Here is a 27,918-nt window from a genome sequence, read left to right on the forward strand (position 1 = left end):
AAATGATTTTTTAAAAATATCATTTTCATGGCTGCTGTTGATATTATGGATACTGAAGTTCTATCAAAGATTGAAGTTTCCCAGCTGTATTACTTGGTACTCTCCATCCTTGCTTGTATCTCTCTATTTCCTGTTTTATCCTCCCCCTTTGCCTGTTTTTAGCATTTGTGCTGCTTAAAGTAGCTGTAACATATAATAATAATATTTGATTTATATACCACCCTTCAGGATGACTTAACACCCACTCAGTGGTTTACAAAGTATGTCATTATCATCCCCACAACAAAACACCCTGTGAGGTGGGTGGGGCTGAGAGAGCTCCTAGAAGCTGTGACTGACCCAAGGTCACCCAGCTAGCTTCCAAGTGGAGGAGTGAGGAATCAAACCCAGTTCTCCAGATTCGAGTCCTGCGCTCTTAACCACTACACCAAACTGGTTCTGTCCTTGCGCCATTAAGTGATGATCTTTGGATGTCTTTTTTAATCGTGTGATTCTTCAGGAGACCAGCCTCTTTACCTTTGGCCTGGCTTCTGACTAAACTTTGTTCTTTTCTGTTCGGCATGCATCTATTGCGTTCCATTTCACATAAGGGAGATGCTAGGTCCTTTCTGTAAGAAGCTTCAGTTTTGTCTGAGAATGGTACAGGAGAAAACATGTTGGCAATTTATTGCTATGCATGATCCACTGTATTTTGAGAAAGCACTTTTTTCTTTTAAAGGAGTATCAGTAGAATATAAATTAAAACCCCTATGCCTGTCTCTACTTGGAAACCAAAGACTGTGAAGTTCTGAACATTATACCAGACATTGCAGGTTCAATGTTTCTTTAACACATCTGTCCAAACAACTTCCTACATAATCCTGAATCCCAAAATGTTTTATTATGCATGCTATAACAAAGTGGTTGACACAAATGCTTTGAATAAGGGGTGGATATCTACAGGGGAGTGAAGACACTTTGACAAACTACATTTGCTCTCCTAAAGGCACTGAAAGTGAACTCAGCAGTACTGAACATGGTATTAGAAATCTGACACTTTCTGTATTTTGAATTCATAAGATTACTTTTCTGGTATGCAATTCATCTATCCCAAAACTACAACAACTATCAGGTGCAAGGCTAGATTTGAGGGTCAAATTCTTCTACCCAGTTTAAAGCTGGATTTTATTTTCATACAAAAGATTCATATTTGCTGGATAAGCTGCCAAATCAACATTTATAAAGGCAATTTTGACTTAAGATTTTTTCTAACTCTTAGTGTTTCTGGCTTCCTATGTGGGTTAACTAGTGCTAGTTCTTTAGGAGTAAAGTGCACCTGCTTCTGCTGTATGCACAGCCAAGTTCCACGGCAAGGAACTAAAAAATGGGAAATTGCCCCAAATAAATTGGTCAAAATAGGAAGGTTTGTAATCGCCAGCATTTCATGTGAACCACCACTGTCTGTCTGTCTCCATTAGCTTCAATGGCAACCTTGAGTGCTGCTTCCCATTCCTTCTGCTACTTTACACAAGCTGCTGCTGTTCTGTCCTTGCGCCAAAGCCTCTCTCCTGTGTGGTTGATTGGTTTTGCTGTTTAAGATTACATCACTTGCTGTGTTTTCTATCTCTCTCTTTGTCTCCCCATTCTGCTGCTGCTGCGTGGAACTCCTGGGGAACAGGAGGTAAAGAAAAGTGCACAGCTGTGAATGTGCAGCTTTTAAGAGGAAATGAAGCATCAGGAGTTCGTTTCTGGATCAGGTGAAGTAAAAAACAGGTTCCTTGGTGACTATTCTGTATGAGTTAAGAAAAAGTACATTGGTGCTGAGCCAAAAAGTAAAATCCAAAACCCAAGAACACTCCACATAGTCCCTTTAATTAGGACCAACCAAAGACATGTCACATTATGGCATGTACCTGATTTATTGCCTCTTGGTGAGCAAAAGTCTAGTTGGAACTTGAAATCAACACCGTCTTAATCTGCTCTTCAGTACAAAGTGCAGGATTTAACATGTCCAAAGATGCAGTCCCTTCACCACCAAAAAACCCCTTACACTTTTTAAATTTTTGTAACATTAGCCTGATTAAACCACCTGGAGAATTTAGGCTTTCACACAGTAGGCTGGATCCAGAGTACATTTTCTACTGCAAGGCGAAAAACAGATTGGTCTTGCCTCCCCTATACTTTGCAGCCCACTGATCTCCCCAAAATTGTAGACTGGATCCTGCAGAACAGCGTAAAAGGAAAATCGGGTCTGTGGAGGGGCCCCAAGCTGTAAGGGAATTGGTGGAAAATTTACTCCAGATCACCCATTACATGGCATTTGATTGGTCCTAATAAAAAGTATTGTGTGGACTGTTGGTGTTAGGGAAACTGGTGTTTACCTCTCGTAGCCTTACAATGAGAATGCTAAGATGTTTATAGGTACAGTTCAAGGGCAGAATATGCAACATGTACACAACCACATTACCAGCATATGACTGCTCTCTGCAACAGTTGCTGCTGCATGTCAGAGGGCAAGTGAAGAGTTACCTGTACCCCACTTGACGCCATTTAATTTGGGCCTGGGTATGTGGCACAAAACACAGGATGCATTTGTGTATTGTATCTGTTTTAACTAATTTCACATGACTAGCATTCATATAAACACCATTCAGAATGCTGACACTCATCTGTTTCCTGTCTCTGTATTAAGTGATAGCAGTTTGCTTCCAACGTACAGCAACCATATTAATGACCTCCAAAACATCCTATCATTAACAGCTTTGCTCAGGTCTTGCAGACTGACACCTATTTCATCCTTGAACCCAAATAAGACACGTTGGCTGTGAAACAGCTTGGAGTTCCTCTTACGTTGTGCATCATCACCTTCCTAAATTTAATCTGGAGACATGCAAATCGAATTAAAGCTTAAATTGTTAGTTAACTGAAGCTGTTCAGTCTTGTCTTGCTGTATTTTCTGAAAGGCCTAGTTCTGGCTGTGGTGGTAAGCATAGGGCAGGGTGGTACTACAGACAGTATCTAGAGCACTGGGACTGTACCGGGAAAGCCACATGTGGCTCTGCTGACCACTCTCCTCCACTGTTTCAATAAAGTAAGCAGGGCTTTTGGTTGGCACATGGCTCCCACCTTGAAACAGCCACCACCTAAGAAATGGGTGAGCTTGAAAGCCTCATGCCAGGGAAAGTAAATGAAGCTCTTTAGGTTGATAGTAACTGCAAATGTGAGTACCACTGATTTAGAGGCTTATGATTCAGATAGATGGTTCAATGTCACAGAACACTTCTCCTAAACATCTTGTTTTCTACTGGCTTTTCAATTAATAGCTCTTCATACAATCATAGTTCCTGCTCTGAAATAATACAGCCCAGACATGGATTTTCTACTTTGGGTTGTGAATGTATAGGGAGAAAGTATTAAATGCTATGTGCGTTTAACATAACTAACATAACATAACATAACAAAACTAGATGTTTGCCAGAAGTATTCAGCGCAGAAGATAATTGCTGAATTATGTAACACAGCTCCCAGAGTGGTTTTCCACCTCCATGAAGCCTCCGTTTTGGCTGACCTTTAGCCAGTGAGGGAATCATACTAAAAAAAAAGTTGGTCAATTAGGTTCAGGGCTACTAGCAACAATCCAGTGAAGCTGTGTGCCAAAGCTGTGATATGGTAGGGGCACACCTCCCATTTCTGGTCAATGTTTGTCCTTCCACACAGGGACGTGCTGTATGTAGAATATATTTCTCCTTAACTAGACTGCTTGTTGCTGCACTGAACAATTGTGGATTCATGCTTAAGAGCAAATGCGTGAGATTTAGAATGTAGAGAAGCTGACAGAAGTATCGCATCACAAGCTTTGGGGAATTAGTGCCTAGTACATCAGCAGTATGAAGTGTGTTTTGCACCTAACGTTACATATATGCACACGGGCATAAGGAGTAAAAGCCAAAAGTATACCAGAGGTACAGATTTTCAAGTACTGAAAGTTTCCTTGCTGCAACTGGATAATTACCACTCTAGAAACTCAGTTGGAAAAGAATTTATAGTAGTTGGTTATGGTACAGAAGCCTGTGGAGCAGTCTCTGAAGAGCATGGAGTGACTAGGGAGATAAACTCTACTTGCTCTACAATTCCAGTGGCTGTGTGTGCCATCTATGCAAAATTCAAATTTCTGATCAGCCAGTACCAGCATGTGATGCACAGGGTCCGTGTACCCAACTGGCACCAAATGCTCTCTCTTGAAAGGGTCTCTGAAAGTGTCATGTGCACAAGTACCCTTGTTTTTATAGACTTGCTTCAGCTGGGAGACGAGTCTCTTTGTACCAGCACAGAGAAGAAAGAAGTTTTCTGCAGAGGCAGCATCTGTCCGGTAGCAACATCAGCTTAATACTATTGGTCCAGTTCTTGAACCCGCCTTTGTAGGATCCTACACAGGCTCTTGGCAGCCTCCATGCAGTTTTATCGTCCTTGCTGCAGCGGGCCTGTAGCAGTGTAGCTCCACCAGCAAAAAGGCTACTGGAATGATGGGATGTATTTCTCATGTGCAAAGCTGCAATTTTGGAACATGTTTCAGGAGCAATTGCTATATTCCAGATTCTTGAGAAGACTTCTGTGGCTGCAGGGAACAAAGAGTATGGAATAATCCAATATCTTATTATATTACTGTGCCATCAATGTATTTTTTATTCTCCATCTCCTGTCTCTCCACCCCAAATCTTGATCTCCCAGGGATTCTCCCTCACAAAGGAACCTCAAAAATATCTATATTGGGGACTGTGAAATCCCACCCAGCACTGAAGGATCACCTCTCTTCGTACAGACTTGTGTGCAGGCTTAAGAGTAGCCCGTCAGTCTCTTCGTGGGAGGGGGTAGCTGAGGCTTGAAATCTGCCCCTTCCCTTCTTACGGAATAGTCCCAGGGAGGCCATCTGCGAGACCCTGTTCCTTTCAGCCTTCAGAAAAGCCAGTAAAACCTGGCTGTTTCAGAGGGCCTTTCGCAGATGCTTATTGGACGAAAGAATGTTTCTGGACACTCAGCTGCGGTTAATTATCACACCTGATAAAATTGTAATTATGGAAGTCGTGTGTGGGGGGGGATGTTTCTAGTTTTATTATGGAGTTTCAGTTTATTCGTTTTTTTAAAAAAATCGTAGATATAGAGCAGAACCACAAGTGACAAAAGGCACAGATTGGACACTTGTCAGCTTCCCTCAAGTTTTGATGGGAAATGTAGGCGTCCTGGTCTCGCAGCTTGGCTCTCTGACTGCTGTCCAATGGACTTTTCAACTGTCACTTGTCCAACATTCCGCCAAGCTGCCTACATTTCCCATCAAAACTTGAGGGAAGCTGACAAGTGTCCAATCTGTGCCTTTTGTCACTTGTGGCTCTGCTCTCAGTTTAATAAGTGATACTGTTGGAAGGATGGGATATACACGACTTTAAAATTTTCTATAAATAAAATGAATAGTTAAAAACGGCTTGAGTAATTTTTAGGAGAGGGCAGTGCTACCAAATAAAAAGCCCTGGCCAGGCTGAAAAACATGTTGGGAGAGTTCCAGAATTGCAGGATTCTCCGGCAAGGGCCAGTGAGGATCTGTGGAGACTCCCCGAGGTTCAGTGAGTGAGTGAGGTGGGAAGGAAGCTGTTCACCGTTTTCTCTTACCCGCAATGTGTTGAAAGTTGCTGTAGAATTGAACTCTGAATACTTGTCACTACTCTGGGGCTTGCCACTTCCGCGCTGGCAAAACAGTCGGCAGTAGTCATCACGCACCTGGACACAGAATAAAATTCAGACTGACGTGCTTGTGCCATCGTAATTACCTTCAGGGTTTCTGGGTGTCTGAATAAAAGCTCTCTAGAGCCAGACAACTGCATCCCTCAAGAACTCCCAAATGCTTTCTTAAATAATTAAATCTTACAGCCTTGCCTGAAAAGAAGTTGGAAAAGAATTTATAGTAGTTGGTTAGGGTACAGAAGCCTGTGGAGCAGTTTCTGAAGAGCATGGAGTGACTAGGAAGCCTTGTCCCCAAATGACGAACTCTGCAGTCTTGCCTTGACCCCTTCCCCATGCTGCAGTTACCTGTTTCTTGAGCAGGCAATGCAGGACGAAGATGAAGAGTCCCTGTAAGCTGTTGAGGATGGTGTAGATGTAGGACATGACAAGACTGTGATCACTGAACTGAAACATGCCGAAGATCCAGGTGGTGCCCAAAATACAGAGCTGAGCAATGGCTGTGATCACAAGCACCCTGAAGGCAGAAAGGAACGGAGCACCAATTACACTGATGGCCAGAATCCCTGCCTTTGCAGGGGGCAGTCAGGTGACCACATCAGCTAATTCTTAGCCTAATTCTCTACAAGATATAACCAGGGTGGGGGGGGGGTTTAAATTAGGTAGCATGTCATATGAGCAGAAACTCTACTTCAGTCCCATCATTACGTGAACAGGTCACTACAAACTGCAAAATGATGCCTAGTCCCACAAACTCTCATGGTGGTACGTTTATTTATTAATACAAAAAAAGGAATCAAAAAAAGATTTGTTATAGTCATGGCAAAAAAAATGGAGAACATACAGCAATTATTCTAGGGTTTGGCTATCTGGTTGAGCGCTTAGGCAGATTTCAGACTTGAAAGGAGATAGGAGAGAATAAAATGATGGGGACTGAAAAATACACTTTGCAAGGGAGGAGATTGTGTAAGCACGAATTTTAATTACCCATTAAACATAAGTCTTTTCTTAAATCTGCCAGAAATTTAGCAGGTAAGATTCTTTGACAGAAGAGTATAGTTCTTTAAGATTTCGTCAGATCTGTAAAAAAAATAGTAGACGCATTTCCCACTGAAACCAACAGGAAATACTGTGATTACCCGAGACTGCAGTTTTTCCCTGCAACTGCACAGTCAAGAAAAAGAGGGTATACTGTTAAATTCACAAAAAAATTACAGGTACGGACAATTTTTAAAAGGTGTTTTCTATAACGTGCGGGCAGAAGGGTTGTCTTACATTCAGAGTCATCTTCCTTTCAGGGAAATAAAGGTAAAAATAAATGAGCAGCGGCTTATTAAACAAAAAGAAAGCAATGAAACATTAAACGAAAGGGGAAAATACACAACATGAGAGGACCACCTTCTCTGTGGATGCTTACTTTTGCTTTTTCAGTTGATTCATGTCAGGATTGATGTCAGCAAATTTCTTAGTAAGCTTCCAGATAGTAACCACAAAGACAATGGAATTGATCTGTTTAGAAAAGAGAGAAAGGTGGTGTTAGGAAAAGATAAGGCTTGGGCTTAGTACCGCTTCATACATCACGTTTTTCAGCTTTCCCCCAAAGATTTCAGCTTTTCCCATATTGGTTTGCATATTTTTTTCCTACGTGCATATACACTAGTAGGAATAAAGTCATGTGTGAAACTGCAGCTAACCTGGATGGTTAGCTGCATCGATGGGCTTGTTTGCCAAAAACATGCTGCATATAACAGGACACAATGTTCCTAGCCCATTTGGAAATTCTTTTGCATTGAACAGTATGTTTTCTTGTCCCAGACTGACGGAATGTGCCTTGGAAGCCAGTGGGAAACAGTCAGGGCAGTTTTACTTGCATGAAATAACTTCCAGATGCATAGAGACCCAGTGCTGCTTCACTGCTTGAAGAAAGTTCCTTTAGATCCATAGTGCGGGAGGTATTTGTGTGGCACTGGGCAAAATACAGAAGGTGATGCCTCCATTGGAAAAGGGTGAAATAGGAAATCTCAAGCAAAGTGCAAGTAGACAGCTAGGGAATTGCTAAAGGGACTCAGAAATAGCTGACTCAGATCACTGCACCCAAAGATGAATTACAGTGAAATTTTAGGATTTCATTGTAAGTCACCAGGGAGTTGAAGACTGCACAAGGTTTGGATTGTACATTAAGAAATGAAAACAGTGGACATGTTGGGATGGAGGGACGAGCGGCATCCAGGTGGGAGAGAGGGTGTCTTTGGGAATTCACTGGGCTTTACCAGGATGATGAGACAGACAGGTGCCAAGAAGCTCCATAGAAAACCATGTTCCATTGAGAGCCAGCAGCTGCAGAGGAAAAGCAGAAAGTGAGGCTTTGGGGATGCACTAGTATTTATAGCAGTTTTCTACCCATTGGGAAATCTTTACTTAAAATTATATGTCTATGTTTTCGCTCAAAAGGGACTCAGGTGGTTTAAAACAACCTTGCGCTGTCCTTCCTATGTGAGTTCACAAATGGTAACTTCACTGTCAATGGTGCAGGAATAGCAGCTACACCTAACAGTAGACTGCTTAGCGCTTGATGGGTGCTGCTACTTTGCTCGCTTCTTATCCAAGAGCAAATCCAGCCTTGGCCTTTCTCTCAACAACACTATCCCACCCTTTAAATGATGCAAGCACCAACATACTATGTAGGGGTTACACAGGTGTGGACACTGGTTCTGGTGGTCAAATTTCAGATGCACATGCACCCATATGGGTACATGCTGTAACCCCGGGACTCACTGTTTTTCTGTGCCGTAGCCCTGGTGGTTGATGGCCGCTGCGATGCCCACCATGACCGCTGGGACACCATATCCCACGAGCATATGGTGCCAGTGCTTGAGACTGGGGGTTCTGAAGACCTGAACAACCATCAGGTACAGCTCCACACCTTCCAGTAACATCCAGCAGAAGGCAGACAGGAAAAAGTAGTGCAGCAGCCCAGCCACTATTGCACATGCTGTCTGGAAGAGGAGACAAGACCAAAGGAAGACTGTGAAAAGGCTACTCAGTGAGGACTTTTGCACAAAGATCTAGGTCTGTAGTGGCCAAAGCCTTCCCTAGAAATTGAAATGTTCTAATTGGAGATCAGCTATCTAACCAAGTAATCCTTCACTCTTCTCTCTAGTGAAACGGGGACTGCAGGATGCCTCGGCAAAACGCTCTGCCTTCCTAGAAAAAGCTGCTGATTCTGAGAGGCTTCAACATCTGGCCTGCTGCTGTGAGCAGGTCTGGACGTGGTAAAAGTTGCAAAAGGAAGCAAGAGTTTCCATTATGGAAGATGCAAAAGATCTATTTCGATAAAGCGGGACCCCTGGAGGCAACTGTGCTACCTGGCCCCTTAGCATCACTGCAGTGCCCTCTGTGCCTTCCTCAGACATAATGCTGCACTCCTGCCTCATGCAATCTGCAGAAGGTGCCAGTTCTTATCTGTTTTACTACATACTGCTCCTCTTTGAAGGAGCAGGCACAAGTCCTTGTAATGCTTGTTGGGATTTTAGCAAGTGCCTTATACTCAGTCATGAAAGAGTTAAACTGTTGTTTTGTTTGTTTAGTCAGATATTTAGCATAGCATCACTTAGCTGACAGCCACAGAAAGGGGAGTCTTTAGTCTTAATGAAGGAGTCTAGGATTATCTATAGGATGAACCAGTTTATTGGGCAGGGGGTGGGGGGAATTAGCTAGCAACATATACTAAGATTTTATTGCTCTTTGTCTCCTCTCTCTGACCATCAAGATGTAGCCAGATAGTTGGCTATTCTTTATTTTCTAACCAATGTACCCTTTTCCTGATATGTAGCAAAAGTATTTTTCTAGAGCTAAACCAGAGAAGTCTGTCTATTTCCAATGCGCTAACTCTTTAAATCTCCAACAGCTACACAGAATGGATACTCGTTAATCGGCGCAAGAATCCCACGCTCCCAAGGAGAAACTGGGAGCCTCCCACATTCAGAGGAATCCCACAGAAGGGCCCTCTGCTCTCACCCTCCCTCCCTCCCAGCCATTTCCCTTGAATGCCTCTCATCAGATACCTGCACAGAGTGCATCTTAATTGCCGGGCCTGGTCAGTTACCTTATTGACAGTGTTCCCAGCACCCACCAGGAAGATGACATGGGCAGCAAAGAGTGTCAGGCAGAGGTGGAGGTGGATGGTGGTGCGGATGCCTCGGATGGAGCGACAAAACAGGAAGGTGAGGATGGACAGGAACAAGCAGATCAGGGAGAAAATCAGCCCAATCTTGGTGATGACCTCCAGTCCCGGGTCCTGCCATGAAGACAAATGGTTAAGGTAGAGCAGTGCAAGCCAGCAGAAAAGGAGCCATAATCTACAATTGGGCCAATCTGCGCAGAACAGAACCCCCTCCTGGTGGACTCAAGTAAACCAGAGCTGACGAAGAGAACAGTAATTCCAGTTTGTGCCATCTAGGAGAGAACACTTTGATATTATGACAGAGGACAGCATGGATAGCTGGTTTCTGGCTCCTGGAAATGCTGCCAGAAAGAGGGTTTGAAAATGGGAGTAAAGCTTTTGAAAGCTAACCCACTCCCACTGTGTAATCTGAAGATGGAGAAGTCACTCCTCTTTGGGCAGCCTGCTTCAGCCAAGCTATGTCCTTGAGCCAGGCTGCCCATTAAAACTGCAAGTCATTAAACATTTTTAGCAAACACACTACTCGCTGCCTCCGTGCTTTCTCCAGGAAGGTACCATTCAAAAGCAGCCGGTCTCTATGCTGTTGTGGGCTTTGGGGCACCAGAGTACCCATGGGACCCTTTCTCCTCATTCATCTGGTACCCATGTTGGAAATTCACTCCCTTGTCTCTCCTGTAGGCAGGGGGCTTGGCTACAGCCTCATGCTATGCTAGGCAGTGAAGTACACTCAACCACAGCCAGGCGCTAAAGAGCCTCCCCCTCTGCTCTGCCCCCAGCTGCTGTCTCTGCCTCCTCCTTTCCCAGTGCTGTCCTGCTCCGGGGCTTCTGCCCCTCTGCTCTGCTTACTTGATGGGCCCTGAGGGAGTGAGGGGGCTGGAGGCCAAGCTGGCAGCAACGAGGAGGGGGCTGCTGTGGAAGCTGGGCTGGCTGAAGGAAGCAGCATATGCTAATCACACTAAAAAGCCATCACACCACTTCCTCTTTGCTCCTTGTCGGTTGCCATCTGGAGTTCACGTCAGAGCTAAACCAAGATGGTGGTGTCATTGCCAGTCCTTGAGCTCCATGGCCATGCCAGTTGTTGACTGCTGTGAAGTCAGCTCTGGTCTGTACATCCACTGTTAGGAGGTTACACCAGGCATACAAAGAAGAAATTCACACAGGCTCCGCCCCCTCCCTCCAGTGAACTCCTTCAGGTGCTTTCAAATGTTCCCCCGCTTCAGTGAAAGCACAACAGACTCATGCATCGTTTTCATGCTTGTGGCATTACATTCTAGAAGAGCCACGTGGAGGGATGCGTGGCTAGCAGATGTGTGTAGAGTGCATTACTCCCACTACAGTGGAAGACGTGCAAGTTTCCTCTTTAGGTGTTACACTGGGAGCACAACTAGCAGGTGTCATCCTCCTCATAACCATATAACCTTCCCCATGTCTGAAGCTCTTTCCCATCTCCTTCTCTCTCCCAAGCTCACTTCAAGCCCTGCAATCATTGGCATGGATCCTAACATTCCACCGAGCAGTTTGAAATCTACCGTCTGCTTCCTCCAAATCAGTACACAAGAAGAAAAACTGCTAATATCAAGGGAAGCATTGTTTTTTATTCTGTAATCTGCCTTGAATCTCTGCAAGAAAGATGGGCTATAAATCAAGTAAACAGAAAAGAATCAAGACTTCTATTCACATGGAATTGCCATATACTGAGTCAGACCATTGCTCTATCAAGGTCTGTATCGTCTTCTCTGAGTAACTGGGTCTCAAGGGTCTCAAGCAGAGAGAGCTCTTTCACATCACTGACACACAGGATCCTTTTTAACTACAGAGGCTGGGGAACTGAACCTAGAATAGTCTGCACACAAAGTACAGGCTCTACCTCTGAGCCATGCCCCCACTCACCTCCACCTCATAGAAGGCCATAAGCACAGCAAAGCTGGTCAGATGGTCGCACTTGCAGCGGGTGCTGTTGCCATTTGTTTCCAAGAGTTCACAGCCTTCTGTAGACCAGCTCTGATTGACAGGCTCCCAGAAGGCACAAATCAACCTCTGTTCAAGTTTTCTGCTGGAGGAGGAACTGAGGTTGGCAGGTACCTTATAAGCAAGAGGAATGAGATTCATGCTCAGTGGCTTGAGGACATACATTCTAAGGATCTGTATGTGAATGCTGAATGTCAGAAAGCACTGACAGGCTGGAATTTATTTCACCGCATGTGGAGGGAGAAGATGTAAACAGGAAGATTTGGGAGTGAGCCAACCAGAAGAGCACCTAGGACAATATTCCTTCTCCTCTGGCATGTAAAGGGGAATTTCCCTGTGTAAAAGGGAAATGGCAGTTATTGCGCAAAGCCAGGAAAGGAAACATGATCATCTATTGTGAACAGGCAGGAAGGGTAAAGAGGAAGGGGAGAATGAACTACTCACAGCTTCTGTATGGTTGAAAGTAAAATTCACGGAGATGTTCAAGGACATGGTGTTTTCATGGCCTATAAAAGCTGCTGCCACCTTGGACAGTATTATTTCATAGCTGGGTTGGCGTGCCTCCCGTTCGCTCCCCTCAATACGAGCTCCAGTCAGAAGAGGCCCGAGGCTCTGATATGTGAGCAGGCCTATCAGACTGAAGGCTGAAAGCACAGAGGTGGCGATTCAGATAGAAAGCACTGGCTCCCACAGAACAGAGGGCTCAGCAGCTGCCGCCTGTGATGCCACATTAAGAGAAAGTCACACCTGACAAACCCCCTCTGATGTCCCTCAAGAGCATGTCCTTCTCGATCAGACCAAGGGTCCACCTAGTCCAGTGTTTTGTTGCCAATAGAGGCAGGCAGATCTCTCATGGAAGCCCAGAAGGAGTACCTGAAGGCAACATGTCTCCCTACTGTTTACTCTCAACATTATGGCTAATAGCCACTGATGAACATATTTATCCAATCCATCTTGAAGTCACCTGAGCAATCAACCATCACAAATCTTGTGATAATGAGTTCCATAACTCAATTATATACTGTCTAAAGTATTTGTTGTTTTTGTCCTGAAGCTACTGCCAATGAATTTCACTAGGAATCCTCTAGTATTATAAGGGAGGGCGAAAATATCCCCTTTTCCTATACCACCTCCAATGTCATAAACAACTATCAGATTGTGCAACAGTTGCCTTTTTCTAAACTCAAGTAGGGAAGGTACTTCAACTTCTTAATAATTTTGGATCTCATTTTCTGCACCCTTTCCTATTCTACATTACCCTTTTGAGATGGGGTGACCAGAATTGTACACGATGCTCTGAATGTAACTACACCACAGATTTATATAAGGGCACTAAAATATGTGTAGCTATATATTGAATGCCTTTTGTAATAATCCCTACAATGGAATTTACCTTTTTCACAGCAGCAGCACACAGAACATACATTTTCATTAAGCTGGCCATCATAACCCCACAATCTTTTTCCGAGTCAGTCACTGCTAACTCAGAGCTAAGCTACAAGAGACAAATTACACGAGGAGGGGCATGTGAAGGGAGTCACAATGTTAGCCAGAAGCTCTGTTTTAAAAGAGATCGGAAGGCTTTGTCAATTTCCCCTCTCTACAGAGCCAGGGAGATGGCTGCTCAGGTTTGTTTATTCCTCTTTGCCTCCTAGAAGGGGAGGTGAAACTGACAGAGCCTTAGGCAAAGAGGAAATTAACAAACCCTCTGAGCAGGGATCTCCCCTGGCTCTGTAGAGAGGGGAAATTGACAAAGCCTTCCAATCTCTTTTAAAACTCAGCTTCCTCAGCTAACATTGGGACTCCCTTCACCTGCTCCTCCTTGTGTAATTCATCTCTTGTAGCTTAGCTCTCAGAGTCAGACCCCATCAGGGTAATGCCGGGCACTGCAACTGTGCCACAAGGTGAGTTGCTCCTCTTCTCCATTTAAGTTCTCCAGCTTTTTTTAGTAATAGAAGGCACTGTACTGCAGCTACAGCTGTATCGGTACTCCATGCAACTGTAGCCACAGTGTAGTGACTTCTGTTACTACAAAAAGCTGGAGAACTTAAATGGAGAAGAGGCCCAGTTGTTCTTGAGGCACGGGGAAGCTACCTACCTTTGTCTTCTCTGTTTGAAACATTCCAGCTTAACTCCATTTGTGTTTCGTTCTGCAGCAGTGACACGGAGCTTTGTCTGAGGTTTCCAGCTGTTCTGATCTCCATGTCCAGCTCTGGAATGACAAGAACCAAGTCAAGGTGAACACTTAGTAGAAAAGGACAGGGGTAGCAATCATTGAACAAAACAGCACTTTCTTCCAGATATCCCAGTTGCTCTAACAGAGGTTAGATCTTGTATTAAGCTGAGTGGAACTGAAAAGGAACGACACTTCTATTGTCATCCTCTACCCCCTTAACACACATACCTAGAAGTACTACAGAGTATAGAAAGGAAAGAGGGGGATCCTGGTCTCTGTCATTAGGGAAGCCGAAGACTACCCAAAACATCCTGCACACGAACCTGTGCCTTTGCTGGACTCAATGCTTATGGACGTGTTGGCCAGGGTGGCTGAAAAATGCCGGAGCCAGGACTCTACCTCTCTCATCAGTTCAGTGACTTTGTGGTGTCTTTCCTCCTTGCTTTCACTCTTCAGTGCAGATGAGCTCACTTGTTCATCCAGCAGATGCAGCATATCCTAAAATTGGAGATATTTACATCACTGGCTCTCAAGGGCAAGGCTGGTCTCATACCCTTCAAGCTCTCACACTCACTGGGAGCATGATCAATATCAATACAGGTTAATTCAGCCATTTTTAGTACTTTTTAAGTATGAAGACTTGCAATAAATTTCAGTGGTATGTTGGTTCTTAAACACATAGCAGGAACTAGGAATGTAATTATATGAATTTACTTGCAGATTCTGAAACACTGATTGCCTTGAATCACAAGCCAATGCACCTAAGTGTAGTAGATCTTGCTGTAATTAGGACTGGGAGTGTGTCCAGTGCCAAGATTCAATTTGGGGAGAGAAACAGAAAAGTTTCTCTGCATAAAGACTGCAGAGGGCATTTCATTCCCCCCTCACTATTTCTTCTTTTCCTTTCCTGAAAGCTCCCATACCCTCTCACCTTTTCCCGCTTCCTTCCCACTCAACAGCTGACCTACTTTTATCTCGCCCCGTGTCTTCAGTTTTCTCCTATACCCCTGGCAGTCTCTCCCTGGCCAAATTGCATAGTGACAGCCATTGGGCAAGGCCCAGTTACATGGCAGGAAGCCACAAGGACTTGTGAGGGGCAAGTTCCCCCAAATCCCTTTCCCCACACGATTGCCTTTCCCCCTCCTCCTAGCAACCCCCATATTATCACCTTTCTCTGCTTGCTTCTGATTTCCAGCCACCAATCAACCTACATTTTATTTGCCACTCATATTCAGCTATATTTATATTTATTTAGTACATTTATACACCACCTTTCTCCACAATGTGGGCCTAAAGGAGCTTACACCATTCCCTTCACAACTTTATAAGGTAAGTTAGGCTGAGGGAGCATGACTGGCCCACGATCACCTAGCAAGATTCCATGACAGAGTAGGGATTTTAACTTGGATCTCGCAGATCCTAGTCTGCAACTCTATCCACTACGCTCCACTGGCTTTCATGGAGTGGCTTCTGTTGAACAGCAGCGGGCAGCTGGACCTGGATGAGTCATGGATGTTGCATGGTATCAAGTTGCCATGGTTGCTTCCAAGCCTCCCTCAAAGGCCAAAACAGTGTGGACAAGGGCTCTGTCCCCTCCTCCTGCCTTTTACTGACAGAAACCAAGGCTGACAATACTGTTGTAGCTGCCCAGCAATGGCCACAGAGAACATTTGTTTCTTAAAGCTACAGGCACTGCTTCTATTATTTGTGTGCAGGGGGTAACCTCTCCCCCTGAGTGTATCTTTTTCACATTTCACTTTTTTCTGCAAACCTGGGGCTTTTCTCAGGTTTGAAAAAGATCTGTCTTGTCTGTTCATGGCTCCAGTCTTGGGATTTATGTATCCACAGATTTGGCAACAATGAGAATTAGGTATATTGATGATTAGAAGGCATTAAAGCCTCCATTTCTTTTCCTAAATACTCTGCTTGTCTAGCCCCTTCAGATAGCCTATTAACATTATACTAGATCCATTGGAATAACACTGCCCATAACTAGATTTATACAGTCTAAGGTCCTTTGCCAAAATAATAATCTTCAGATACATCCTATATGTAAAAAGTGCCTTTTTTACATATATCTGCACATCTAATCTTTAACATTCAAAGCAGGAAATGTCTGCTTCAAGTTCCAGGCCTATTATACCACAGAAAGACCACTTTGTCTCAGCTATTGTGATACATAGATATCTTGTTCACCCTATGAAGACTAATTTCCAGCTTTCTGACCTAATTGTTCACCCAGGTTGCTTCGTCATTAGATGTTTAATCTGAAATTGGCAACAAACTGGGGAGCGGGTATTGCTGTTATGATGCTTAAGTATAACTGAGAAGACTTGAGTTCTAATTCCCGTTCAGCCACCGAGCTCAATGAACCAGCCACCTTCTGTCAGAGTAACCTACCTTTCACAGGACTGTTGGGAGGGTAACCATGTGCACTGCTCTGAGCAACTTAGAGGTAGGCAGGGATCTTGAATGAATGATTGATCATTCATTCATTTAGTTTTAACAGAGAATCCAGATAAGGCTTTTGGCAAGCTACTGCTTTCCAGAGTTTTCCCTACTGCCCTATCTTTTTTCAGACCTGATTTGTGACCACTTTAAAAAAATGAAATGCAATTACAGATCTACCTTGTCCAGTGCGGATGGTCTGTTAGTGAGGTTTCTCAAGGCTACTGTCCCTTTACAGTTTTGTTTTTTTCTAGCTTAATTATTTTTAGTTCTCTCCAGCTGACTCACCACAGCATTTATTAATCAATTATCAATTTGGGGGTTGAGGAGATAAATTAAGTACTACTTTTCACTTTACAAGCAAAGTAACTCATTTTTACTACAGTTTTATAATAGTTATATTGCTATTACAAAATTACAATCATAAAAAATTTAAAGTGTGTAATGGATTTGAAAATGAAACACTGTACTTAAGCCCCCTTTCCCACCCCTGCTCTGTTAATTAATCGGTGATTCAGGAATGCTGCAGCCACAGGAAATAACTAGTTATGGTTTAAACAAAGCAATAAAAAGGAAAGCTGCCAGGGAGAAGAGGAACTTTGCTGAATACGTTTGCTTCTAAATAAACACACAGTAGGATCTTGCCCATGCTAAATTTTTAATGGGGAATACCGTGCTATATTAAGTGCAATTCACTTGCAGCTGAGTGTGCAAACGGAATAACTGAGCAGCCCAAAAAAGTGTCCTGTAGTGCAATCCTAGCTGTTAGGTAAGTCTGTATAGGATTACACTGCTAGTGCACAAGCAACCCTTGTTTCATTTTGTTATCATGAGGTCATCTAAACAGGATAATGTTCCTTTTCCTTTCTTATGCTCCAAATTGTTTCTCAGACCTGTCATGAAATGCTTCCATTTAGGAAAATTAAATTCTTCATTTGAAAACACTGAAAAGGTTGCGGTCAGTAATCCAGTTGAAATAATTATGTAAATATTGGCTACATTTCACTTTTAAAAGACATTCATATGGCATTTTATTATGTACCCAATTGGGACTTTCCTCTCTTCTTTCAGATGTTCCTTGGCCAACATAAATTAATGCAGTTGTCTTGTTTAATTCAGCTCTGAAATGGATCTGCTGTTCTCGGTTCTCTGCCACTATTGGAGAGAGGTGATGAGGGTTCCATAGGGGAGGGACACATGTTCTCACAATGTAATTTAGGAACTATGAATATGTAATATGTGAGTACCACTTATTTAAAGGGTGTATATACATAAACAGGGGAAATTGGCTGGACAGCACTACTTGCTAGCCTCTGCCCCCAAAATCCAGTTTACTAACTAATATATTTAATAAATACAAAAAAATTTAAAAATATAAAAATATTGGAAAGGAGAGGTGGCAGAGCAGAAGGAAATTCAAAAAACATACCTTCAGGAGTATCTCTTTATCTCTATGGTTCTGTGCACTCCATGATGAATTGCAGATGCTATCCAATTGTCCTGTAAAGTTGCAGATGAATGTCTGCAAAACAATCCCCCCCAAACTCCAGCGTACGGAGATGGAAGGGAACTAGGGTGAGAAGAGGAGGCTGAACCACAGTTTAAGGCAAAGCATGAATGGTTATGGCTATGGGTTATGCTGCTGAGTTACAGGTGGAACAAGAAAGAGGTCATGGGAACCATCAGGAGCGGGATTTGGGGAAAAAATATAAATGGCTGGAATTCACTACATTTACATATATACAAGATGTACTTAAAGGACAAGCCCACAGCAAGTATTATATTCTGATGCATTTAATAGTGAACTTCAGGGCTTTTTTTCTGCTGGAACGCTCCAGAACAGCATTCTGGCAGTTCTCTAAACTGCCCCCCCCCCCTGCTCCTAGCTGTTTCAGGCCCCAAATGGGCCCAAAACAGCCAGAAAAACTACCCCGCCTGGCAGCAGCCTGCTCCTGGCCGTTTCGGGCCCAAATTAGGCCCAAGATGGATGAAATGGGCCAGAAATGGCCAGGACTGGGCCCAAAATAGCCAGGATCAGGCCTCTGCCAGGCAGGGGAACACTCCCCTGCCCGGCAGCAGCCCAATTCTGGCCATTTCGGGCCCAAATTGGGTCAAAACGGGCCCCAAAAGGCCAAAATGGGCCTGAAATAGCAAGCATCGGTCCCAAAACAGCCAGAATCAGGCCACTGCCAGGCAAGGGACACTCCCTCATCTGGCAGTGGCCCAATCCTGGCTGCTTCAGGCCCAAAGCAGCCGAAACGCGCCCAAAATGGCCAGGATCGGGCCCGAATTGGCCTGGGGTAGGGAGGCGAGCAGACTTGAATTGCAGGAGCACTCCTGGGGGTGGCCACACTCTGCACGAATACATCATTTCCCAGAAATGATGTCATCGCGCAGTTCTGAAAGCGCACACACGCATATGGTACCATGAGTTCCACCACCTCTTTTCTCAGGAAAAAAGCCCTGCTGAACTTCAAAACAGATGGTTCCAATAACAAAAACATTCCCATTTTCAGTAAATGGAGGTTTTGAAATCTCTGTTTCCACAGAGGTATACTTTATAGATACTTTGATTTTGTTGCTTCAAAACTGCAGGGATTCACAGAAACGCTTTAGAGAAGACAGGAAGTATGTAGCTGATAGGTGGTGTACAATACATAAAGGGAAGAAAATTGTCCACCAGTGGGAACTTTCAGGGGGAAACTTTTGCAACTTTGAGTCTTTAAAGCCTATAACTATTTAATTCCCACTCCCCGTCCCTGATGAACGACTCTCTCAAAGGACAAAATAACCAAGACTATACGCTCCAAAACTGCATAGCACAAATGAAGATATTCTACTCGACTCAAAATTTAGCATCTAGAATATCTCAGTTTAGGTTTATTGTCTTTTAGGCAATAGTGTGAGGACATGCTCAAGTACCTTTACATAATGGTCAGAGAGACTCTTAGGAGACAGTGCAGAAGATCAGCATAATCTCCATGTTTTAGGAGGTGGGGCTTCAGTGCCACGCACAGCTGTTTGCTTGCTTCCATGGGTAGTGTAAACTATCCAAAATAAGCAACTACTTGCAAATATGCAAACTAAGTATAACTTATACCAGCTGTGTCAGATTTCCTTCTTCTAGCAGAATTTTAATTCTGTGTTGCCTTTGTGCAGAATTCTGATTTTTTATTTTAAGACTCAGACATGCACAGCACTAGATGTTATGCCCATTGCCTAAATCAGTAAAAAAAAATAAATAGCCTGCACAATGAGTCAGTTTCGTCCTGACTTTCACAATTCTACATTTGGGGCTCACCTGTCCATCTGAACAATTATTGCTTGAAGATGCAGAACAGGAGAATGCTGGGGACAGAACAGACAAAATATTGCGACATATGGCTTTTTCTTAAAGTCCTTCAAGTTCTGTTCCCCTTTTGAGAGCTACACTATATTACATTAATTTTTATATTAAGTGGCCCACAATAGCATTAACAGTGTCAGTTCAATATAGCTTGGTTTTGAGGACATATATTAAAAGGTAGTAAAAAAACTCTGGACACCAATTAATAATTAATACCCCCTTCCAAGATAGCCTTAATATTCTCATTCTACACTTACTCCTAGATGTTAACTTACCTAGACACTTCTAGGGATGTCACAGACTGCACAGCAAACAAGGTTGACAAGTGAACATATGGTTTCAACAGCTGGAATCACTTGTGAGCTGACCCTCTGATCTCCTCGCCTCACCACTGTCTAACTCACATCTCAGCTGCTCTGTAGCTTTAATGGTGGTGTGACATTTTCTTCTGGCTTGTGGGCACTTTTCAATATTCTCAATAGGTGAATCTGAATCTCCTCCAGGGTCATGGGCAGTTGGATCAAGTAATTAAATGATTCTGGGCAGTGGGAACTATGACTCCCATAAAACTGTGCAAAAATGTACATTTGCAAAATAACCTCAACGACACAAACTTATATAAGCATCAAACAGTAAGACTTTAAGAAAAAACATGATACAGTGTTTATAATCATAGACACACTGATATATTTATTTAAATGGTTGTCCAGCGGACTGCAGTGACAACAGGTTGGGGAGAAATTAGGACTCCCATTGCATTGCGTGAAAAAGCACATGCAAGAAATACTGTCAATTACAATGTACTGTACTGTCTCAGTACATGGGAAGTAACTTGCCTAACAGGCTAGAGCTGTTCAAAAACAGCTGAACTGCTCAACCAAAAAAATCAGCTCTCTGCTTGCAAACAGAATATGACCTGAACTTGCAGGTGTTTGAGCACCCTTACAGCACAATCCTGAGGCCCACTGACAAATCACTGCATCATAAAGATGTGAGGAGAATGCAGGGTGGGACCCCAAGAGCCATGCTCCTGTCCCAGAATGATGTTCCCCAGAGTGGAATGATGGCCTGTGGAACCAGAGAAACTGCTCCAGGGGCTGTCATCTCATCTCTTGCACCAGATTCCTGAAGTCCATCCCTGCCTCTGCAAACAACAAAAGGGAGGGTGGTCTGGCCTCACAGGGGAGGAGCCCAGAGATCCCAGGATGTTGCTCCAGATTCCCATCCTGGCATCAACCTCACTCCCTGCATGCAATGGTCTTCTGCCTGCCTTCTTAAATGCCGGCAGCGCTGTCAGAGAATGAGAGTCCTCTGTGGCGCCCACCCCCCAGACACACATGGGCAACACTCAGTCTTGTCCTTCTGCAGTGAATCAGAGGGGGGATAGGGGGCGGGAAGCTGGCTGCGACTGGAGCCTCCAAGGTGCTCCACAGAAAGGCATGGAGCCACCTGGAGCCTCTTCAGGGCCACCTCATCTGTCCCAGCCCAGAGCCAGAGACCATTTGCTAGGAACTGTGAAAGGGCAGCCCTATGGGGAAGTGTGGGGAGGGGGGAGCTGCTGTCAGGCTCAGGCATGTAAACAGGCAGACAGGGAGTTGTTTTTCGACACAGACTTCATTGAACTGCCAAAAATGAAGAGGATATCTGGATATGTGTTGGCAACTTCCCTCAGTTGGGTAGGGAGCTGTCCCTCTTTGTGAAACAGAGCTAGGAGAGGCATTCCTCATGTTACTTTCTCAGGAGCAGGGCTGACTCGCTGGCTGCCCAGGGAACCACTCCTGTGGCTGGCTCAGATGGCAGTCAAGGGGGATTACCGGGGACTGCAACATCTGTACTTCTTGGTCTCCTTGACAGGTCATGACCAGCCTGAAAGGAAAACACACACACATGTGGCAAGGGTCCTGGTCTCATGCAGGCCACGGCTGAGTCTGCCATGTCCTGGGAGGGTGTCTGTGGCCAGGGGCAGCAATGGCAGCTACATCATCACAGATGCTGCAAGCAACCAAACAAGGGATGCCTATTGGGCAAGAAAGTGCTCCTTGTCCATATCTGGCTGTTCCATTCCTGTGAGAGGCTGTCCTGATCCTGTGAGGGAGACAGTCACCCACCATCATGGGGGAGTTAGGAAAGCAAGCACCCAGTCACCCTGACCTGCAGCTGCACTCTCTCCTCTGCCTGGGGGGAGTCTGGCCAAGGGAGTCTGAATGGAGCTCTGATGTGGGCTGCTGGAAGCCCCCCCCCCCCACAGCTGTGTTGAGCATAGCTCCCTGGGTGCCCACCTCTGTGGCAGACATGGGCCGTGCTGGGGTCATGGGCAGGGGCCACACCCTCCCAGCGAGCCTCAAACACAGAGGCTGGTGTTTGTGGGGCATGGGCAAGGGGAAAGGGGAGGCTGATGTGACCGAGCAAGCTGGGGCAGCCACCTCCTAGCTCCTTCTTTCTTGTCAGTGCACCCTCGGCCCTCCCCAAGCCAGGACTCATGAGTCGGGTAAACCTGCAAGGGAACTTTGGATGTAGTTGTTAGTCAGACATTCTGGACTTAGCTCTCTTCCCTTGTGTGAATGCAAAGTACTTCCCAAATGCTAAGTTCTCCCAACACACTCTTGCCCCACCACTACAAGCACCTTCTCCCGCCTCATGTTCTAAGCCCCCACAGCAGGGGACTCTCAGGCAGAGTCTCCGGCCACCTCCCTACTTACCTGGGGTAATGGCTGCACCAGCCAGAGGTTATGTAGGGTGCCCAAAGAGCAGATTGGCTGCATGGGAGGGGGATCAGCCACCGCACAGGCACAAGCAGATTGGTTCCCATGGTAGTCAGCATCCTATGCTCTGCCAGGCCATTTGGGCAGGGCTGGGTATGAGGGGAATGAGTTTTCCTGTACAATGGCTGCCTACGGGCTATGCTGCCATTTTTCACAGGATAATTTTTTGCCACTGCTGGGGGGTGTGGCCATGCCTGAAATGGCTTAGGGAGCCAACTTACATCCTGCCTGCCTGGGCGCCAGTGCAGGGACTTACACCCCACTTACACCTGTGCTCAGCCACTGCAGTTGGGCATTGGTGAAGGGCCGGTGTGGAGGGCCAGGGCAGAGCAGCGCTGCAACCAGGCACCATTTGGGGGGGGGGGGGAGTTACGCTGGTGTAAGTTGTAGTCGGCTCCTTGAGCGCTTTTGGCACCCCCCCCCCCACTCAGGATTGAGTTGCTTATCATCTAAGGTTTGTGAAGTCCTTCTGTTGCAATACATAATTTAGAGATCTGCCTCAAATATCCAAAGGTGCCCAAAGGTGAGGAGAAATCTTGTTAAATGTGTGGAGCACAGCCTATTCATTATTATATATCATTGTTCTACCTGTAAACTGCAGCCATGCTATATGCCAAAACAGGCCAAGAGACTGGGCTGGAAGGGGTACCTGCAAACAAGAAGTAAGGCCTGTGCATGGCAGGTAGAAAGCGGTACCCTTTACTGGGGATGGGGAGAGGGGGACAGAGCAAGAGAGGCAAGGCCATTACCGTGACACAATATATGTATGTCATTTCAGAAACAAAGTAGACATTTTTATTTCCTGACTCGTAAGATTGCATGTTTAGGATTGGATAGTCAGCATGTTGGAGCCTGAATTACAAGTTGATATCAAGTGCAGAGAAACCATGTTTGGATGCTAGCAAGAGGAGACCCAAGGTTTTCCATAAAAATCTGTTTTGTTTGTTTTAAAAAGAACTGTGCCTCTTCCTCCAACAACACAAGAGTTTGCAATATATGCTTTTCTTCACGATGCCAGCAAAAGTTAGCAGCAGAGAACAGAATACAGGTACAAGCCCACAGCTGACAGCAGCTGGCAGATGCACTTTACAGAAGTCCGTAGCTTGTCATGGTCTCAAAGGGGAGCAAAGAAGGAAGGGCCTTCTTTCTCCTTGGTTGCTGTTTGCCAGTGCAGCCTCTTCCTACCCATCATACCCCCTCCCCATCAGTCTCTGAAAACTGGTCTCCAAGCCTACTTCCATCCTCAATAAGATCCTTTAAACTGTGAGTTCCAGGTACTTGGGGTTCAGTAAGATGCACATCAAATGCATATCTAAGTTCAAATACAATCTATCTGTAATGCATTGCTATGAAATTTTGGATGAACATCAAAAATGCTAATTCCCAAATACATCAGGTTTTGTATTCGGCTAGATGCAACTTCAAGTGTGCATTCTATTGAAAGCATACAGCTTACAACTGGAATACACGAAGTATCATGTCAAAAAGCATCTTTCCCCCGTAACACAGTGAATGTAAGAAGCCAGCCTGCACAGCTCATACTAGTTCCTCACTAACCCAATAGAAGCCAGTGCAGGCTGGAAAGTGTTTGGACTCCAGGTAATGGTAATGCCAAAACATTATTGCTGATCCCAAAACAGTCTAAAACGAGCCCTGAGAACGGAGGGTGGCTGACTGTTGTCAATCACCCAGGCTAGAAGAGGAAGTTGCCAACTCAGCATCCCAGGGGATTGTAAACTAGTTACCCCTGTGGAGATGAGCAATTTGTGAAGGTTATAAAAAAATAATGCGCCTGGGTAGCCTAGTTAGATGTTGTCTGAGCAGAAAATGATTGCTGTCAACACATCTGGAATCAAGCTGTCTTTGCATGCGGAGAGTCACAGAAACAAGCTAAGCAAGGAATGTCAGCTTTGTTTGCTAAAGTAGTCAATGAACCTTTTCTGGGTTTTCATTTCTCACATGAAGATTTTTGAACAAAATACTACTAATGTATATTTTTTTAAAGACTTCTAGGCTCCAGATCAATTTATATTATGCAACATGGCCCTGGCCTCATCTCCTTCCCCCAGCTCCATACATCAGAACTCACGCTTGCAACTGCTCTTTGGTTTACTCCCAGGGATAGCTTCAGTGTAGCTGATATATCCAGGCAGACATTGACACCAGAATCCCCCTGGATAGTTCTTGCAACTGGCACCTTCACTGCAAGGCTTAGTGGCACACTCATCAATATCTGCAAAAGAAAAAAAGAACAAAAACTATCATAAGAGCAGGAAATTTGAAAAGAGCAAGGGACAACAAAACATCTCTGAGGATACAAAGTTTTGCTTTGAAGAATGGATGACTGTGAGGATGAGGTAAGAAGATATAAATAAAGCCGCGTGGATGAATTATATCCGATTTTCTTCAAGACATTTTGTATAATGTGACATTTTGATGCTGCTGCCATTAATTGACGTCATGTACTCAACATGGATTGCAACCAGACAAACTGCTTATACTAAATCACCCTTCACATGTGTGTGTGTGAGAGAGTATGAGAGACAGAGAGATGTTTCTCCAACAGGGAGGGCTTAAAATGATAGAGTCAGCATTATGTGGTATGTTATCAGTAACTTAGACAAAATAATGAAATATATAGTAGTATATGACACACAGGTGATGATGCAAGTGACAAGTCAGAGTTTTCCAGTCTCATCTAGCAGGGGAAATGTCACATGCATGCACAAGAATTTCTTACTGCATGCACGTAAGATAACAGTTTGTATCCTAAGTTGCCATTCTGCAGCACAGCAGTAGGTCCTCTAACGGAAGGGCTTTTCCTTCCACTGAGGAGGACAGAGATTTTTTGCCAATTCCCACCTCCTGCTGCAGACTCCCAGTTTACCCCCGTACACTATTTCTTCAGGTCCACTAATGCACCATGGGAGGCTGGGCAGAAGGCTGCAGTGAGAAGGGAAGAGGCAGGGAAATTCTCCTTGCATAACTCTGCTGGTGCTGCTTAGAATCCAGACCACAAGCGTTTGCAAAGCCCTGTATGTGCAAGCTTTCATACACACAGCAGAGCCTCCCTATGCCCAGAAGAGCCACTGGATGGGGCCCTTGACTTTGGACTGGAATTTAACAGAGTAGGAGCCATAAGGAGCACCATTAGGATTTAATTTGAACCTAAATTGCACATCTAAGCCTTTACCGGAACTCAGATTAATTTCAGAGACGACTTTTAAATATTATACAATTAACTTGTAAAGATAACGACAACTTAATAATGCTTAACAGATTATGAATTAATAACTGCAATAAATCCTATATTTAATCATACAGTAATCTGGAACAACATGGGGTTGAAAGGCAACATCCACACAGAGATCTGCAATTTCTTCTCTTTCTCGCTGGCCCACTTCCCAGAATTTTAGCATGCTGCGAAAGGAAGGCTCAAGTGTGTGGCTAAGCAAGCTCTTTGCCTTCTGAAAGGAACGCACAAGTAGGAAGCTTCAACAGGCTGTGACACTGACCCCAAGATGTCCTGCTGTCATATGACTAGCTGGAGAAGCTGACTGAAAGGCAGTTTGCTTCATCACTTCGGCAACTTCCTGAAATTGGTTGCTAATCTGTACATTTGGCAAATGACAAAATTCACTCTGTGATTTCCTCAGATGCCTTTCCTTTTCCTCGCATGTAAAGAACAACCTGTCCTGCAATGTCAGTTCACCCAGAGCCAGCTCTTTACCAAAACAGTCACAGAATGCCTCTGCCAGCCAAGCTACAGATGGCTGCTTTCAGGTGCTCCGTGAAGGTCTGCTTTCTGAGCAAATGACTTACTCTTTCAGCACACCATGAGTGGACAACAAAGATGTGTATCTAAAGTCTTCCGCTGCCGTTTCCTCTAAAGAGTGTCTTTAGAAACGGAGATGCTCATAGGTTCATGGCTATATTAACCTCTAAAAGTTATTTAAATCTGAATTTAAACTACTAGCAAAATCTCTTGGCTCCTCAAAAAGCAAGTTCTTTGCCTCTACAACTTCCATCTACAACAAACAGCAACTCACATGCACACTTCTGTTCTAACAGCAGCATTGTCATCTCCACGGCCAGTCTACTAGCAACCTCACTTTTGCCAGCCAGTATATGCATGGGGATCTGTTCAATTCATCATAGCATGGCTCTCTTCCATTACAAATTCCAAAGCAATGCCATCCACAATACAGCTAGGGGGACCCATCAAGCGATTGCTTCCAGCATTGTATCTAGTCCCTGATGAATCTTTGCCCAAATATTTCGATGAAGAATCAACTAATTACTGTGTTACTAGAGTAGGTTGATACTGGTGAACGTAAACGGGAAAGAACTCTGGTATTCTTGTCACTCAAAAGAAAATAGAGCTTGGATCTAAGAAGTAAGGTGGATGACTGTAAAAATGGAGCAGGAGGCTGGGACATTCAGAAGCAATACTATATGTAATCATGCAGCCGCATGCAAGCCTGCACAGTCTGTGACTCTTCAGTTCAGGCACAACTCACCAGCCCTCCTCTTGGGACTAATGAGGGTGCTGAAGTCCAGTTTTGTTTCAGTGACAGACTAGTGGATATTTTTTGTTGCCTTCCAGGGGCTGTAAACATGATCAATTGCCTAGTAGGCCAGTATCCCTGGCCTTCATTTGGTTTAGTTGATCACAAGCTGTGCAGGCCTACTTTATGTGAACCCAGAAATAATCAAAAGCTATCAGATGATCACTTATCTGCATCTGCCTGAAGAATGATAATTGCACAGTCACATGTGGATGCCAGGATGAAAGACATAGATCCAGAGGAGTTAGCCATGTTAGTCTGTAGCAGCAAAATAGAAAAGAGTCCAGTGGCACCTTTAAGACTAACCAACTTTACTGTAGCATACGGTAGCAGTTCTCTTCGTCAGAAGAGAACTGTGATTCTCGAAAGCTTATGCTGCAGTAAAGTTGGTTAGTCTTAAAGGTGCCACTGGACTCTTTTCTAGGATGAAAGACAGAAATGGTTGGACAAAGAGGGGAAGATGGTGCAGGAGAGGACAGCCCCTAAGAGAAATATGGGCCCTGGAAAACCAGGGCCCATTAAGGTTTACATAAAGACCATGTTCTTTGCAAGAAGTGAATGCAACTGGATTATTCTGTCATGTGCGAACCTTTCACCTCCACAAAATATGCAACGGTGTATATAAATATATACAAACAATTGATATGAAAACAAGTTGATGATTACACGTGTGTGTGTGTGTTATGTGCTGTCAAGTCACCTCTGACCAATGGCGACCTCCAAAATGTACTATCATTAACAGACTTGCTCAGATCCTG

At 44.4% G+C, this 27,918-nt stretch overlaps 1 protein-coding gene across 1 annotated transcript in view; it reads right to left on the minus strand.

Annotated features, from left to right (window-relative positions):
• Positions 1-3,460: 3,460 nt before the first annotated feature.
• Positions 3,461-27,918, minus strand: part of LOC129327580 (adhesion G protein-coupled receptor E5-like) — a 35,845-nt gene continuing 11,387 nt past the window's right edge. The window contains exons 6-19 of the mRNA XM_054976334.1: positions 24,682-24,825; positions 19,786-19,832; positions 17,914-18,006; positions 14,360-14,534; positions 13,959-14,072; positions 12,305-12,504; positions 11,783-11,974; positions 9,815-10,006; positions 8,485-8,705; positions 7,980-8,046; positions 7,127-7,218; positions 6,058-6,226; positions 5,641-5,748; positions 3,461-4,594 (exon numbers count right to left, since the gene is read on the minus strand). Coding sequence (XP_054832309.1) covers positions 4,562-4,594; positions 5,641-5,748; positions 6,058-6,226; positions 7,127-7,218; positions 7,980-8,046; positions 8,485-8,705; positions 9,815-10,006; positions 11,783-11,974; positions 12,305-12,504; positions 13,959-14,072; positions 14,360-14,534; positions 17,914-18,006; positions 19,786-19,832; positions 24,682-24,825 — 1,847 coding nt within the window. The 3' untranslated portion in view covers positions 3,461-4,561. The remainder of the gene's footprint in view (positions 4,595-5,640; positions 5,749-6,057; positions 6,227-7,126; positions 7,219-7,979; positions 8,047-8,484; positions 8,706-9,814; positions 10,007-11,782; positions 11,975-12,304; positions 12,505-13,958; positions 14,073-14,359; positions 14,535-17,913; positions 18,007-19,785; positions 19,833-24,681; positions 24,826-27,918) is intronic.

Source organism: Eublepharis macularius, chromosome 4 (genome assembly GCF_028583425.1).
Source record: "Eublepharis macularius isolate TG4126 chromosome 4, MPM_Emac_v1.0, whole genome shotgun sequence".
Taxonomy (NCBI): Eukaryota; Metazoa; Chordata; class Lepidosauria; order Squamata; family Eublepharidae; genus Eublepharis; species Eublepharis macularius.